General features: G+C 44.9%; 1 protein-coding gene across 1 annotated transcript; it reads right to left on the bottom strand.

The window, feature by feature from the left end:
* Positions 1-14,771: 14,771 nt before the first annotated feature.
* LOC146822562 (olfactory receptor 2D2-like) lies at positions 14,772-15,716 on the bottom strand. The gene has a single exon (XM_085610081.1). The coding sequence runs from the start codon at positions 15,714-15,716 to the stop codon at positions 14,772-14,774; it is 945 nt and encodes a 314-aa protein (XP_085466207.1).
* Between the last annotated feature and the right edge of the window lie 1,622 nt (positions 15,717-17,338).

Raw genomic sequence — 17,338 nt, 5'->3', positions numbered from 1 at the left:
CCTATTATTCACCTTTTACACCCACTGACCCACTCACTCACCCATACAAAAACCACACACCCACTCACTCTTCTATTTACCACTTAAACACCCACTCACTCAGCTATACAGGCCCTCCCAGAGCTGTTTACCTTAGAATATATGTTTAACACTCAGTAACTTTAAAAAGATATTTACAATCACTAGAAGATATCATCAGTATGCCATCAGTCATTTGAGATGTCATCAATGATGCCATTTGAGATGTCATCAGTGATGTCATCAGTGATGTCACTGACTATGTCGTGAGTGATGTAATATGTGAGGTCATAAGCAGTGTATTGCGGGGGTGTACGTTGTAGTTAGCTCAGATAACTATAACTGCTGAATTTCTCTGGTTTAGTATGAGTGAAACATGAGCCGAACTATAACATCCATGTAACCTTTGATTTTTTCAGTGTATTTTAAAGTTTAAAAAAATTATTTTTTCAAACTATAATGTACCTCTTTTTTTTGTTTTTTCAGTGACTATATATATAGATTCACTGAAAAAACCAAGGGTTGCAGTGATGTTATAGGTAGGCTCAGGTTTTAAGCATACAAAACCAGGGAAATTCAGACATTAAAGTCAGTGAGTTAACTGTAACTCATGCCCCAAAAACGCACTGCTTATGACCTCACATATTACATCACTCATTACATGGTCAGTGTCATCCACTGATGACATCTCAATTGGCATCACTTATGATATCACTGATGACTTCATCCAGTGACTGTGAGTGTTTTATTTTTAAAAATAGTATGTGTTTTAGTGGTATATGAGTAAGAAACTGGGTATTTGAAAGGCAGTATAGGTGAGTGATGGGGTATGTGAGTGACTGTATGGGTGAGTGAATATAAGAGTGGCTGTGTGGGTGAGTAAGTGCTTGTGTCAGTGACTGTATAGGTGAGTGAGTATTTGTTAGTATCTGTATGAGTAGGTGAGTGAGTGTGTGTATAACCTTGTGGGTGAGTAAGTAGCTGTGTGATTGACTGTATGGGTGAGTAAGTAAGTGTGTGAGTAGCTATATAGGTAAATGATACAGTATATGAGTGGCTATGTGGGTGTTTGAATAGATATGTCAGTGGATATATTAGTCAGTGAGTGAATGGGTGTATGAGTGGCTGCTTTGGTGAGTGAGTGGATGTGTGTGTTGATCTATGAACCAATGAGGAGCTGTGTAAGTAATGGTATAGGTGTGTGAATTGGTTAGAGAATGGTAGTGTGGAAGTTGGAATAAGTTTATGAAAGGTTACATGGGGATGTAAGTGAGTATGTCAGAGGTTCTGTGGAGGATGTCATCAGTGATGTTGTCAGTGATTTTATCAGTGATGTCACTGACCATGTCATGAATTATGTAATATGTTGAGTCATGAGCAATGCATTGCAGGGGCACACAACACGATATAGTTAGCTCACTAACCATAATTGCTGAATTTCACTTGTTTTGTATGAGTGAAACCTTAGCCTAACTATAATGCTCCTGTAACCTTTGTTTTTACAGCGAATGTTTTTGTTTATTCCATTTATTAACTATAACGTCCCTGTGCCCTTCAATTTTTTCAGTTAATTTCCTTATTTTTTTAAGTAGTAATCCTGTGTGCAGAGTGGTGGAGAAAGGGGACATGCCTCTGATGAGCTCTCAGGAATCCTGCTGTATAGGACATACAGGAGATACCAGGAGGGCTTCTTGGCCCCAAAGGTCCCCCAGGAGTAAAGTGACCAACATCCCCCAGCCAATAGTTCACTAGGAGCTGTGTTTGCAAAGTGGTAGAGAAAGGGGTAATGGCCTCCTAAGACTTCTTAGAAATACCCCTGTGTGGGACTTACTGGAGGTAACAGGAAGGGTAGTTGGCCCCCAAGTCCATCCTTTGGAGCCAACTACTTCTCCTGTTACCTCCAGTAACTCCCTCACAGCAGGATTGCTCAGATTTTGTCAAAGGTCACACCCTCTTTCTCTACCACTCCGAAAACACACCTTCTGGATAATACTAGCTGGGGATGAAGTCCCCTTACCTCTTGAGGGTCCTTGGGGGCAAACACCCCCTCCTGTTACCATTAGTAAGTCTCCCACAGCAGGAATGCTGAGAGGTTTTTGGTGGAAATGCCCCCTTTCTCCACCACTCTCAATCATGCATCCTGGCACACTACTATTTGGGGATGCAGTATCCTTGGCTCTTGAGGGTCCTTCCAGGCCAACTAACCCTCCTTTTACCTCCAGTAAGTCCCACACAGCTGGATTGCAAATAGGTTGTCAGACGCACAACTCCCTTTCGCCACCACTCTATAGTTCCCTACCTTTGAAAAAACAAAGGCGATGTTACCCATGCCTGAAGATGCTCACAGAGAGAGACCACTCTTCCCTCCTTTTTAAATGTGTTTGGCCCTATGGGGATAAGGTACCCAGGACCTCAACAAGTCTCAAAGAGGAGAGACACACCCCCTTCTCCTCATTAATTGAGTAAATCTCAAGGGTGGGATCTCTAGGGCATACTCAGGGAGGAGGGCTGCATACCCCCTCTGCTTTGAAAACCATTATGCCAGCCTCCCCGGCCCTGGACCAGCCCAGGTTTTTGTTAAACAATTTTTAAAAACCGTACATTTTGCTACAGATCTGCTGATCCAACGCAAATTCATGGCAACAGTTTAATGAACATACGTTTTTGTCCCCTGGGAGGATCTACGTGGACAAAGTATTCCTTCCATGCACCCTTAAATCTTTTTTGAATTTTTTTTCCAGGACTAGAAACTTAGTTTCATTTCCTAAAATCATTGTTCATGTGTTAGAAGCTAATGAGATCTTATCTCTACATCTGTCAGCTCTTTTAATCCTTCACATGATATAGTCATACATTTTTAACATTTTTTTTTTTAACCGCTTAATATAAGTTAAGAAAAAGCAAGCTTTCTGGACCATGATTTGCCTTTCTGTTACATTTGGCATAACTCCGTTCTGCAGTTTCCACAGTATCACTATATAATTTTCCTATGGAAAAATTAAAGAGGAAAATAGGTTTTGGGCTTCCCCCTTTTGCTCATATAACCTTGAAACATTCCAGGAAGGAACAGAAGTGGATTAGACTTGTTTTGAAAACATTTCATGAAGATTTAAAGAGCATTCAGGGTTATGCCTGGGTTTATTAAGACATAAAGGTCCAGGTGAGACAGCAGAAGATGTAAATGGCAAGTGGGGAGAGTTGGATAGGGATTTATGGTTGCAATCAATGGTTCCAAAGAGCCCGGCACTTTCCGTTTACATGGCTGGGGGTTTTCTGGTAACTTATTGGAGGGTATGCAGCTGCTTGTTGGGCCGATAGTAAGAGATTCTGCTAATAGAGAATATTTCAGATTTAAACACAACTACAAGCAGTGCAGGTCTAAGCAACCACTTACATATTGTTAAAACCAAGCTGGAACAGACTGCGGAGGACTAAGCAGAGAAAACAAACCTCAGAAAGTTACTGAAAAAGCAAAAGTGACATCAGTGATAGTAGCATAGTCATGTACCGCATAGAGTCACTCAGTGTACACTTGTGTGTTGGCAGCATATGAATGGCATAAACCCTGGAGACAAGTATAATTGTGCTTTTTAAAATGTATATGGTGCACTGTTTCCAAATCACTATTGTTTGCATGTCAAATGTTTGAAAGTAGGTTGGACAAAGTTCATCGTAAACAACCCTTGAGAAAGAGTCAAGCTACTCTTGATAATACATTAGCCACCAGTTTATACTGGAAATTTACGAATAACTTTGAGGCTCTGCAGAATGCTGAACAACGTTGACTGGAGGGGTGTCTCACTTAGAAGTGGAGGTGGTTTATGTAATGCTCATTTTGCAAGCATGGGTCTAATGTTGTGTACCATAATGCCCATCTGAAGAATATGTGTAGTGTATTTTCATAAACTACAAAGCATTGACCATATACCCTGACAGAAGGTGTCTGTACAGTGGCAAATGTAAACCTGCCAAACCTTTTTGATTTAAAATAGTGAATCATGTGAAGTCTTTAAGAGGGTAATCCCTTTAAGGTGGACAGAATATTATCCACAGATGTGGTGTTTTGAATTACTTCAAGTCTACAAACTCTATTGGACTATGTGTTGAGTTCATGATGTCATCAGTGATGTTATCAATTATGTAACTAGAGATGTAACCAGTGATATCATAAATGATATCATTTGCCATTTAATGAGTGATGTAATATGGGAGGCTTTAGCAGTTCATGAGGTCATTAGAAGGTTTAGCTTTTTTGTTTTTTTTTGTTATTTTCAACACCAACTATAAATTCACTCTGACCTTTTTTCAGTGAATTTGAAATCTGCATAGATTTTCGAACTGTATACAATTATAATCAGGGGTGTGTGAAGTTACACTTATGAGACATTTACCACACCTACATGGTAAGTGCAAGTTGTGCCTTGCCAACGTTGCTGATGATGTTTTGTACTTAAAATACTGAGTCACATCACTTCCTTGACAAAACTCGCTATTCTGAATTCTGAGCTGACTTGTAAGTCCCAATGAGGGCTCATGTTGGGCTTCAAACCCAGTCAGGGCTCCAGGAGGCTAGATACATTCTCTTGAATGTCTCCCTCTATCGCTTTGTGTGTACGGATTACAAGCATAGGACGTAATCTTGGTGGCCTGAGGTCAAAGCTACATCAGACCATGGAGCAAAAGTTCCCATCCTGGGATCAATTATCTTGTCTACCATATTGAAAAGTGACCGGAGTGGAATCCAGAAGGCCTCTCCGGCTTGGCTGGGATAAGGTCTGACTCAACCATGTGTCAGACCTTGGTTGGCACTGAGGTGGAAGCCCCTGATATTGGACTCCATTATCCAGCCCGCCTCTTGCACAGGGGTCAGGATGGAATCCTAAAGGCCCGTGGAGGAGTCCCCGGCCTAACTGGGTTATGAAGCTCTGACAGGGCCCAGGTTCAGAGCTTCAACTGGTGCTTGGGTAGAAGCCCTGAGTCCAGCCTTCCATTATCCACCCGCCGAGACTCAAATAACATGGTATAGATATAAGCAGGCCCCAAGAGGTCTTCTCAGCTTGAAAGTCTAAGAAACTCTGACCAGACCTAGGATCAGAGCTTCAGCTGGTCCTGAGGTGGAAGCCTCTAGCCCTGGGCTTTATTCTCTTGCCCACAGCTTCTCAAAGTATACACAACACGGTCACTCAGGTCTGGTATAAGAGGTTTCCACTGCTTGGCCTGGTTCAGTTTCTCTGACCAGGTCTGGGACAGTTCCCCAGCAAGCCTGAATGTGGAAGCCTCCAGCCCCAGGATCTGTTCTAGGGCTCATTCTGTTGCAAAGTGCCCAGGACAGGGACCCAAAGGCCCAGGGAGATTTCCCCTGCTTGTCCGGTTCAGAAGCTCTGTCCGGGGCCCAGGTCATAGATCCTGATGACCCTGAGATGGAAGACCCACAACCCTTTACTCCCTTCTTCAGGCAGTCATGTAGCAAAGTACGCAAGACTGCGTCCTGCTGGCCTGGGGAGATTTCCTTTGCTTACCTGGGATGGAAATACCCAGTCTGGCTCTGTTCTCTAGCCTGCTGCATGACTTAGAGCCCAGACCAAAATCCCTCTGGCTCGGGGAGATCTTCCCAGCCTGTCTAGCCTAAGAACATTTACTCATGGCCTTGAACCAATTCTCAAACCCACAGTGTCACTTAGAGCTCCAGGTGGGATTGATACAGTCCTAGGGAGGTACCCCTGTCTTTTTTTACTGCCCCTGGACTTGAAGCTTTCAGTCTGCCCAGTCACAATCCCCTTAGCCCTTGGCCTGAGAACCCTGACCCTCTAACAGCGAGTGAGACTTGTGTTATAAGACACAGTGCAACCAGGTGGCAGTTCTTCAATCAATCTAGTTGCTCCAAGCCTGCCATTCTGGTTGTGCCATGGGAATTCATAGCAAACCCAGATGGCCAGGCTTCCTTGAAAGTCCTGATGAAGGCTTAGCCAGTGCTCCAGGACACCAGATGCATACTCCCCAATGGCTCTTTCTGTCCCTCAATGAGCAAGAAAAACAAGAGAGGTAGATGGTCTAATCTGCATCATTAGGGTCAAGACACAAGGGACCCCTTTCTAATTCAGTCATTCTCCCTGGGTGTTTCAAGTTGTAGGGCCAGCCTGACCTTACTGGGGTCCCCTAGGCGCGTGGGACAATGGCTGCCTTCCAGCCTGGTCTGATGGGCTTTTCCTTTGGGCCTGACTTCCAGGAGGTTAGGAAGGGATGCAATGCTAACATCCTGTGTAGGGTGGCCTGCTGGGTAATGTTCTAACCAGCTGTGACCTAGTAGGCATCCTTGGCTGTTTATGGATGTACTGTTTGACCCAAGATGTATCAGAAAAGCATTTACCAAGAATGTTTACTTTAAACAAAAAGTTAATTTGAAGGTTTGAAAACAATCAGATACTGTTGAAGTTCTGACCATTGATTTGGCTGGATTTTGATCCTGGGTGTTATTCCCATGCCCCACCAAGCAGCTTTTCAGGAACCAATAATTGGCCAGGGGGAACTATGGTTCTAAAGCTGAAGCTTAAAGGAATTGATAGAAAGGCACCATCAAGTTTGGAGTCTGTGGCTTAATTTGACTCTGCCTTACCCAGACCAGACACGATTCCTTGCATGGATCTTATTAGCTGGTGTAGCGATTTGTCTGGTTAATGCAATACCTAATGAGACTCCTCCATGCTAGCTAGTTATCTGACTCCTAGCAGTTGCCATTCAATGTCTTAGAAGTACAAGTGGCATTCAACCACATGAGATCCACAGTAACAGGTCCATGGTGCCCTTTGATGCCTGGGGCTGAACGTGCACTACTCTAAATGGATCAGCTTGTGTCTATCATTTCCTGATAGGTGAGGGTAACCCACTGCACTTCTCTTGTGATAGTGATTGGGGTTTGCAATTATGTCCCATGAACATGGAATTCCCACTAGGTTTAGGTCATAAATTGCACCTGTTTCATAAACTTGAATAAAAGGCGGAAAAGTCTCATGAAAATGAGAGGATGTCTTGAAAACCAGAGACACCTACAGTATGATAAAGAGCAACAGTCTTGAAGGCCAACTAGAGAATCCTCCAACGCATTCAACCCTTGTTGCTCTAGGTGTTCCCGGAAAGGTCCAGCTCATCTCTTGGAAAGTGGCAGGCCTGGGATCCAAACTAGAACGTCCGGACTGGTGTCAGTTTATTGAACAGTTTAACTTGTGCCTCTTCCAAGAGACATGGTCCCTCCAACCCCAGCTCCATGTTGGTTATGTCAACTATACCTAGGTTGCCACCGTGGTTTGCAAGGGTAGGCCCTCTGGGGGTCTCACTATTTGGGGAAGGACTTCAGTGAGGGGTATAATAAATTAAATCATGGTTGACTCCCCTGATTTAATGTGTGTTTTCCTTAAATGTATACTTTACACCGACTGGAAGAAATAGGTAAACAATGGCTCTTGATCAACTGAATGCACATGTATCCCTGCAGTCACCAGATGTTAGGAAAATTGTGGGGGGTGACCTTAATTCTCAGTGCAAGCCTCAGGGTCTCAATTAGGCCTGGGCGAAAATTTCCGTTACGCTTGGGAAAGTTGCAAAGTTTTGGCATTTGCGCGTTCCGCGGAGAACACGGAGATGTTGAAACTTCCGCGAGCCGCTGCAAAAGCGGAAGTATTTTGTTGTTCGCGCTTTAAAAATGCTTTCTCCCGCGCGGTTGCGACTTCCGGGATCCCTGCATTTGCTGACAAGTTTTCCTGTCCGTTCGCGTGTGCCACGAGATAATGGATTGTTGATAGCCGGTCGCGCTATCCCGTGAGAGTTTGCGATCACGAACACGTCATTTGACCCGGAACAGGAAACAAGCATCGTGAGCAAGATGGCCGCGCCCATTAGCGACCTCATGGGCAAGTTAGAGGTATATTTCCCCACAAGCACGCAAAAACACATCACAAACAGGTGGGAAAAGCAATCTCTGCGTGCTCGCAGAGATTTGGTGCCATTTTGCGATAACTTGCATAAGGCAACTACGCAAATTCCGCCCACCCATAGTCTCAATATCCTGTGCATTTCAATGGAATAGGATGATTAATGGTCAGTCCCAGCCCTCAAAATACCTCCCCTGGAAAAGTGATCTCAGACGGTAATAAAGGTGAATCCATTACTTTAAATCAGGTGTTAAGAGCCTGTAATGACAGAACAAGTTCTGATTGGGTAGGGGCCCAAAAATCTAATCATTCAAACTCAACCAGCTTGATTGATTATATCTTTTTGGGCCTTCAATGATGGCTACACCTCGAAGACATGCAAGTAGTGCTTTGACAGGATAATGACCAAAATGTTCTGGTCCTCACACTAAACCTAAACCTAATTGAACAGGCTGAGCATTGTGGAGAGCTACTGGACAGCACACTGAGGATCCCTCGCAATAGGCGTAGGGTAAAATGGTGCAGCTTGGAGACCTTGCAAGAGGTCATGAGTCAGATTTTCCATGTTCTGGCTGAAGGGATGGAGGGTCTGGTGCCACTCCTTGTGAAAGATTGAGAAGAGTCATTGGATGACATTTGTGAGACCCATATTAGTCTGTGTTGAAACCAGGCATACAGCTAAGAGGAAGCAACCTCTGACCTGGTACAACAAATGTTGCAAAGATGCCAAGTCTAAATTGGTCAAATAAATTAAGGATCAAGACAGGTCCTTGACTCAGGTGGCCAGGCATTTGCATAAAAGACCCTTATTGGTGCTAAAAAGAATGGAAAAGTGACAAATGGGAGAGCTTACTACAAGCTGCCAACTGGAAGGATCACCATTGCTTTGCAACATTATCTCTAGCGGTACTAGGGATGGGTCCCGGCCAATAGAGATTATTATTTCAGCAAGTGACTGGGTATTCCATTATTTAAGCCGGTATGTGCAGAAGGGAGAATAGTCACCCACTGTTAGACATTGTGAGATCGGGTACCTGGGGTCAATTAATTTAGGTTCTAAGAGAGGAGGTTGATATCTCTGAAGCAGCATCCCCAAGGTGCCCTCAATGACCATGGAATAACAGAACAGGAAATGTGTCAAAACCATACCAAGATTAGTACCCAACAAAGCACTTAGGGGCAGATTTACAAGCCCCGTGCGTCACTTTTGCACCACCGTTGTGTCGCTTTTGTGACGCAGCGGCGGCGCAAAGCTAGCGCCATGCTGCCACAGATTTACAACGTGACGCATCTAGGGAGATGTGTCACGTTGTAAAGCCCTGCGCCACATTAAACCTGCGTCAGGTTTAATGTATGCAGGGTGGGCGTTACGTCGGAAAAAGCCTCGGAAAAGTGACGCAGTGAAATCTACAAGATTTCACGCAGTCACTTTTCTGACGCTGGTGCGTCAAATCCTTACGCCTGCTTCAAGCAGGCGTAAGGCCTGACGCACCATGTTAAGGATAGGGCAGGTTGGAACAGTGCTGGAGTTGCATCGCGCTTGTGACACAACTTCAGCACTGCGCCAACCTTACGCCACCAGATGTGTCATGCATCTGCTTGTCCTTGCGCCATGATGCACCGCATTGTAAATGCGGCGCATCTGCTCTGGCGCAAGGGCAAACTTGCATGACACATCTTCCCTGGCGCATTCCTGCTGATTTGCAGCGATGCGCCAGGGAATGTAAATCTGCCCCTAAGTCTAGACAACATTTCAGGGAATGCATTTCGGAGGGAGGCCGACATCTGGGGCACTTACTTACTTTTCTCCATTAGTCACAGATTTTCTAAAAGGGGCCCCCTTGTCCCCCACTTGGTATGGGGCCAAAATTATACCCATATATAAGAAAGGGCCCTTCAATGAACCATCAAACTATAGGCCCATAAGTCTTATTGGCAGCTCACAAAAACTGTTTAATAGCGTCATACTCAGTAGATGCAGGAGTGGATGGCCAGGAATGACATTCCACACCCCCCTACAGGAGGGCTTTAGAGAGGTCACATGCACGATTGAACAGGTATTCTGGCTCCTGATGGTATACTGGAAGGTGATCACCCTGGGGGGTGGACGTCTGTTTGTCTTCACCCTCCGCCTGGGACGACTCCTGGTGGCCTCCCGCCCTGGGCACCGCACCCAAACCGACAGACCATGCACGCAACCTGGGCTTCATCCTGGACTCCTCCCTCTCCATGACCAGGCAAGTCAACAACGTCTCCTCGGCGTGCTTCAACATCCTATGCATGCTACGGAAGATCTTCTGGTGGATCCCCACCGAGACCAGGAAGACCGTCACCCAGGCCCTCGTCACTAGCCGACTGGACTACGGCAACGCCCTCTACGCCGGAACCACCGCCAAGCTCCAGAAGAGACTCCAGCGGATCCAGAACGCCGCAGCCAGACTCATCCTCGACATCCCATGAACCAGCCACATCTCCGGACATCTGAGAGACCTACACTGGCTCCCCGTCAACAAAAGAATCACCTTCCGCCTCCTCACCCACGCACACAAAGCCCTACACGACCAAGGACCAAGCTACCTCAACAGCCGAATCAACTTCTACGCTCCCAAACGCCACCTCCGATCAGCCAACCACGCCCTCGCCGCCGTCCCCCGCATCCGAAGAGCGACGACAGGAGGAAGGTCCTTCTCCTACCTGGCCGCCAAGACCTGGAACTCCCTCCCTACCGACCTGCGCCTAACCCAAGACCACCTCTCCTTCAGGAAGAAGCTGAAGACCTGGCTGTTCGAGCAGTAGCGGCTCCCCCCTTCCCCCAGCGCCTTGAGACCCTACGGGTATGTAGTGCGCTTTATAAATGTCTTTGATTGATTGATTGATTTGTCGTATTTGTCAACCTGTGTTCCACCTCTGATCTGGCCCTCAGACCCACCTTGCGGAGGGTATTGCAAGAGATGGGAGTACTCAGCAATTTACTTGACAATATTGTGAGGCTGCACATGAACAACTATGCACAGAGGAGTTATGGCCAGGCGGGTGAGCTGACAGAGCCCTTCCCCATAAGTAGAGGGGTAATACAGGGTTTTGTACCTGCCCCAACTCTCTTATCCCTTTATAGCAATAGCCTTACAGATTATCTCGGGCTGATTGACAATGATGCTCCCAGATTGGCGAGCGTGAGGATTCCTGCCCTCATGTTTGCTGATGGCACTCTCCTGTTGTTAAAATCCCACAAAGGCTTCCACAAGCTCCTCGATCAGTTTGAACGACTCTGCAGGGATCAGGGCCTGGAAATCAACATAGACAAAGACAAAGTACATGACCTAATTCAGGAAGGATCTCAAGACCTGGCTCTTCAACTGAACACCTCAGTGCAGACGGATCAGCAGACCCTCCCATACCAGTGCCTTGAGACCCTCACTGGTGAGTAGCCATGCTGTACAAACCGTGATTGATTGATTGATTGATCTTAGTTCAGTGCACCAGTGCTTGAGTGGGAAGGTCCAGGTTGTTATACCTCACTTGACATACTTATCAGTGTGGTTTCTGTTCTTTCTGGGTTACTAACAGCCTCATAAAGGGGTCAGGGACAAAGTGGTAAGTAACTTAAACCCAATTTTGAACTTTAGAATAGCACACTCAAGTACTGAAGAAAAATAAAATATATATTTAAAAATGTTTATTTACATATTCTCATCCTATTGCTAAGAACATTTGTAATATCCACACAACATATAATTAAACCAGCACCTATGCATGTCACTAAAAGTGAGAATAATATGAACAAGTGGTTGGAATGTTCTCGGTAACCTAACACCCTAAAGACAACTTCTATGCGCTATACTTTGAAAGCATGGAGTAGCTACTTGCCTCTAGAGTTCTTGGAATCCAGCACACTGATTTAATTACGGTACATCAACCCACAACATGTTAGAAAGCACTCCATCAGTGATTAAACATACAAACACAAGAATATTAAAAAGCTGACAGAAGAACCTTAAGAAATACAGATAACCAACCCTAAAACGGAAATATCTATCAACCATCACCCGCCAAATATTTACCATTCTCAACCCTCTTTAAGCATCGCAAAATACCCAAACTGGTCAATCATGTCCAAAGGGAATACTCAATATATACAGAAGTTTAACCATAAGCTTCCAACCTGTCTCCTAGTGCCCACATATAATATCAAACTAGCCTTAACAAGATGATATTAATATAATATTTATATTATATATTTTGCAGACATTTATTGCTGGGAAAATATACACATCTATTAGTTGCATAATAATCATCAAGTCACATTTTGTTCAGGCATTATCAAAATTTTACGCGTCGGTATTATGATTTTGTTACAGACTGGCTCACATTTGGAAATAGGTAGGAAAATTAATTCAATTGATGTCTCTGATGTGGTTTTAGTACTGGACAATAGTTTTAGATTAATAATGGGGTTATGTTATCTGTTTGGAACACTCAGAAGAAGCCGGTTGTAATATTGTTCATTAAAGACACATTAGGTGAGTTAGATGAGACCTGTAGGATATCTGCATACTGTCACACTAAGACTATCACTCTACTTGGAATGTCCCTGTACATGAGTACCATTTGTGTTCATATCACCAACAAATTTGCTTTCTTAAAAAGTACTCTTTCTGATTAAAATCAATGTCATCTTTATATTACCTCCTCTCGTTTTATTATGATCTGCTCACGGCTGCTCATATACAACTCAGGTCGCATATGGAGGGTGCTCATTTTGTGATAAACTACACGGGTTTCATGTATGAGCCTTCTCTTTCTGCTTGGTTTGTGCTCTTCAATGTGGTCTCTATGGTGTTATTGATTAGGCATTGAGGTTGCAATATATAACTGCTAAGGATGATTATGATATTCTTTTGTAGCCCTGATGAAGTCAGTGCTATACCCACCACAGACGAAACATGTGTGGGCCCACTCTTTGGTTGATATGAATGTACTTCAAGACTGGAAAGAAAGTGGGGATAATATCTCCATCAACAACTTGCTGATGTTTGTAATTTGGACTTTTTGCTCAGGATTGTCTTGCACACGTTTATGAGGCTTTTGTCTCTAACTTGGAAGTGAAGAGTGACCACTTCTTATCCTTTGAGCGTTATTAGGATTGATTGAACAGCAATATATATTGCAGTTGTGTGCAGGATCAACCCAGCCACGTCCCTTTTGTGAACAACCTTTTGCCATAACTGTAATGACCTCTTAGATTGGATCGCCACTTCATAAGGTTTTCACAGGGTTGACCACTGACTTTTGCCCTACACTGGGTCCCTTTCCACTTAATCTGAGCCATAACCATTAGGAACCAGAATGATGAAAATACATCAATTCAGACTACATATTTATTTTGCATATTCACTGTCAGACCTCGAGATGTAAATATCAGGAGACTCATAACAGACTTTTGTTGCCTTTGGTTTTTATCAAAGTCCTTATTTTGCTGCTTTGTCACTTTCACCACTGGTGAAATGCCACTTCTTATATTGTTTGTTCTAGTTCTTGCTGGGGGGGGGGGGCATGTGGTGATCTCAATTCTGGCTCCAAGCATCTGGCATCTGGCACCTTCTGGCTGTGACCCGCTCAGGGACAGTAGCAGGTGTGGGGTTTGACCAGGGCAGTACAGCTGTCAAACAATCATCCTGGTATCCTAAAGTGAGCTCAAGGAGAACAGAAACCCTCTGAGGAGCAGAAAAGCAAAAACTGGCTTGATCTCCCCTCACCACCCAGCACTGCCTGGGGCAAGGGCAGGGGCATGCTCCTCACAGGTCAGCAGGATCATCAGATGAATGGGGCAGACTCCATTAGATTTCCCGAAAGAGAAGCCAGTTGGTGTCTCTAGGAAGGCATCCTCTGTTTGCCAGATCTAATGGCCAGAGGGCCTGCTGTCAGAACAAATAACTGGGTTGGCCAGCGCAGCTTACTGATTTGTCTCTCCCCCGGTTCTGTATGCCCCCTCTTTGTGCGGGCTAAATAATCGAGGCAAATAGGCTGGTGCAAGGGAGGAGGGTTAACCATTCTTAGCTCACCAGGCCTGGGCACCAGGGAGATAGAAGTCATTGACCCCATGGCACCCTGAGCAGATGGACATGGGTGACAGTCTTTACCCATGGCAGCATACCTTCAGACTGGGGAGGACTCTCGGGCCCCTCAGGGCTGTGGGGTGAATGTGGGACCACCATGTAGACCCAGTCACCAAACAGAGCTGCCTTGTCTATCCTGGGATGAGTGGCATTAGACCGGGGGAAGGATTCTTGGGCTCCTGTGGACTGAACCATCACAGTACTCCAAAGTGAGAGGCAGACAAATCCATGGCTTTCACCTGAGAAAGTCGGTCATTGTAGGCCGTGGTGCCAGCCAGCAGGCCGAGCCACCTAGACTTATGGGACAGGGGGTTTCCCACGTGCAATGGTCTGACATTCTTACGACATTCACCAGGTAGCCCATCAGTTTTAAAATCATCTGTTGGCTGAAATTTCACCAGTGATGTTTCACCACTCTGGGACATTTTATTCTCAAGGCCGATCTAGCCAATGGACAAATATGGGTTTGCTATCTCAGTGACCACATCACTATGCAAAGACCTAAATAAATTCACACAGGTGTAGTAATCACTGTAGCAAACCACATCTGGAGAACATGGAGAGATTGTAACTATATGTTTGTCTGTAAGCTGTACTTTAGTTTTAAGATGTTGAATAAGTAGAGAATAGGAAATGAATGGTTTGAAGAACACAAAGATGTCACTGGCAGGCTTTGTACAGACTTCTCTGCCTCTGATGACCTTTCAAGTTCTTACATGATAGTTTTGAGCATGTTTCTTCTGAGCAGCTTCTTCATGGCCCCCTTTACATCCGTGTTTCTTAGAGTGTAGAGGAGTGGGTTGAGTGCTGGAGTCACCAGCCCATAGAAGACAGAAATGGCTTTGTCAGTCTGTGCAGAGGTCATTGACCGCGGTCTCATGTACATCACCATGGTTGCTCCATAGAAAAGGGTCACCACCATCAGGTGTGAACTGCAGGTGGAGAAGGCCTTCTTTCTGCCTGATGCTGTTGGCATTCGCATGATGGTGGTGATGATGCAAACATACGTGAAGATGATTAAGCACAGGGGAACCACAAGAACGACCAAACTGACAAAAAATATGACACCTTCAAAGATGTGCAGGTCTACACATGCCAATCGCAGGAAAGCTGCCAATTCGCATACGACGTGGTCGATCCTATAGCGCCCACAGAAGGGTATACTCATGAGGAAATGCATCTGCACCGCAGACAGCAGGAATCCAAAGGTCCAGGGAATGATGGTGAGTCTGACGCAGATGGTTCTGTTCATAATGTTTGAGTAGTTCAGAGGGTTACAGATGGCAATGTAGCGATCCCACGCCATGACTGCAAGGAGGATGAATTGGGCAGAGCCCAAGGAAAGACCGATTAACATTTGGGCAACACACCCCGAGTATGAAATGGCGTTCCATTTAGAGAGAAGGCCTTTCAGGCATGTGGGAATGTTTGTTGTTAAAAAACAAAGATCTAAAAAGGACAAGTTGCAGATGAAAAAGTACATAGGAGAGTGAAGCTGAGAATCCGCATGAACAACTCTGAGGATGATGCCATTTGCGACAAAGGTGATCAGGTAAATTATTAGGAACACCAAAAATAGCACAATCTTCATTTGAGAAGGAATGGAAAACCCTAATAAAATGAGTCCGCTCACCACACTTTGGTTTTCTCTTTGCATCCTATTTTCGGACGGCGATCTGATAACAAATTAAAACAAATGTTGACTGTTAGCTCTTCACGAATCTCTGCATCACATATATCCACACAACCAAAGGCGCAGTTACTTTTATATCTGAAAATAATTATGACATTCATTGGAAAGTCCACAGTTAAGGTGAAATTATGATTTAGTTGCAAAAACCGAAGCCTTCTGAAATTCACCAGCTATAATATGCTACACTGAAGTACTGGGAATTTTAAGCCCAGCGGTGCAGGGGAACACACCCTATGACTTCAAGTTCTTCCTGTTTCAGACCTACAGAAACACAGAGTCTTCTGGGTGAAGTCAAAGATCAGTTTATTGGCTGCAGACCAATTACAGGTATCCTAGAAGTACAACAGTGTGTATGTTCTCAGGAGACTGCTTAAAATTACAGAAACGGGCTTCTCCTTAAATACAAAATATCATGCTTCAGGCACACATTCCTTGTTTTATGATATGGCCATATAAATGTATACATTACAAACGAAAAGGCAGAGTCATGATGACCATCCCACATTCCAGTTAAGCCAGCCCACAATTATTTACCCAGCAAGGCTCAGATCCCACATCAGATATCAACAGGCCCCAATAAACACGAGCATCTCCTGTTTGGAAAACAAGCCATAAAGCAGGAACAGTCAGGTGTGAAAGAGATTAGCTGGAGGCTCGTGTGAGATGAAAAGGCTTTATGGTGTGTCAAGCCCTGATGCTAATCACAGGTGGCCGAAGGACGGGGAGCTCGTGAGACCGGACTGACCTGGGGCAGCGGAGCCAAGCTGCCCAGGTCACAGAGAAGTCAAAGGAAGGCACATGTGCTCTAAAAGGCCCGTATTTGCTTCATGATATGTAGCCTATGTGAGGGCAACCATAAGATGGCCACCACTCTAAGATGGAACCCACGAAGTCAATGTATAATAACGTATACATAGTGCATTTATAGCTAAAATGTTACACAAAGCACTAGTACATACCGCATTGACCATTCGCGGTTCGCTAATACCGGGATAGACAGGGGTAGGGCCCTGCCTTCTACGCGGTCCCAAATTTCAAAGTATGACAGACCCTCCTTTTGCCCTTACATAGGCAATAACTACACTCACATCAATCCGAGTCTAGGTCAATATTCACGAAGTCATGGAGATGTTGCTGTAGCATCATCCTTTTACTTAGCTCGTCCCTCGATACAGGTTTCCTTACACATAATGTAGCACAGAGGCCACATATCGCAGGAGCACACTGGATGCACAGACAGAACAGGAAAAGGATGGCTAAGATCATTCCAATGACCATCAGAATCTTCCAACCCAGGCAGATATCAGTTCCCAGAACCACCCCACCAGTGACCAATCTCCTTTATCCACGTGTATGGATTCAGATATTTTATGCAGTTTGGAGATGGCTTGATAAACTGTTGGAGCGTTATCTGGTATGAAAATGCAACAACTAGATTGAATGACCTTACATACCCCACCGCGGTCTGCAAGTATGACGTCTAGAACCATGCGGTTCTGCAAAGTCATGAGGCGATCCGCTTGGAGCTCAGCTGTCAAATTACCAAGGGCACCAGCCGTAACATTAACAGTGGATTCAACCACACG

This window comes from Triturus cristatus, chromosome 6 (genome assembly GCF_964204655.1).
Source record: "Triturus cristatus chromosome 6, aTriCri1.1, whole genome shotgun sequence".
Taxonomy (NCBI): Eukaryota; Metazoa; Chordata; class Amphibia; order Caudata; family Salamandridae; genus Triturus; species Triturus cristatus.
This window is presented reverse-complemented; position numbering and strand designations above follow the sequence as displayed.

Bases quoted from the DNA above. Each gene is read 5' to 3' on its own strand.
- LOC146822562 (XM_085610081.1), bottom strand. From the start codon at position 15,716: ATGCAAAGAGAAAACCAAAGTGTGGTGAGCGGACTCATTTTATTAGGG.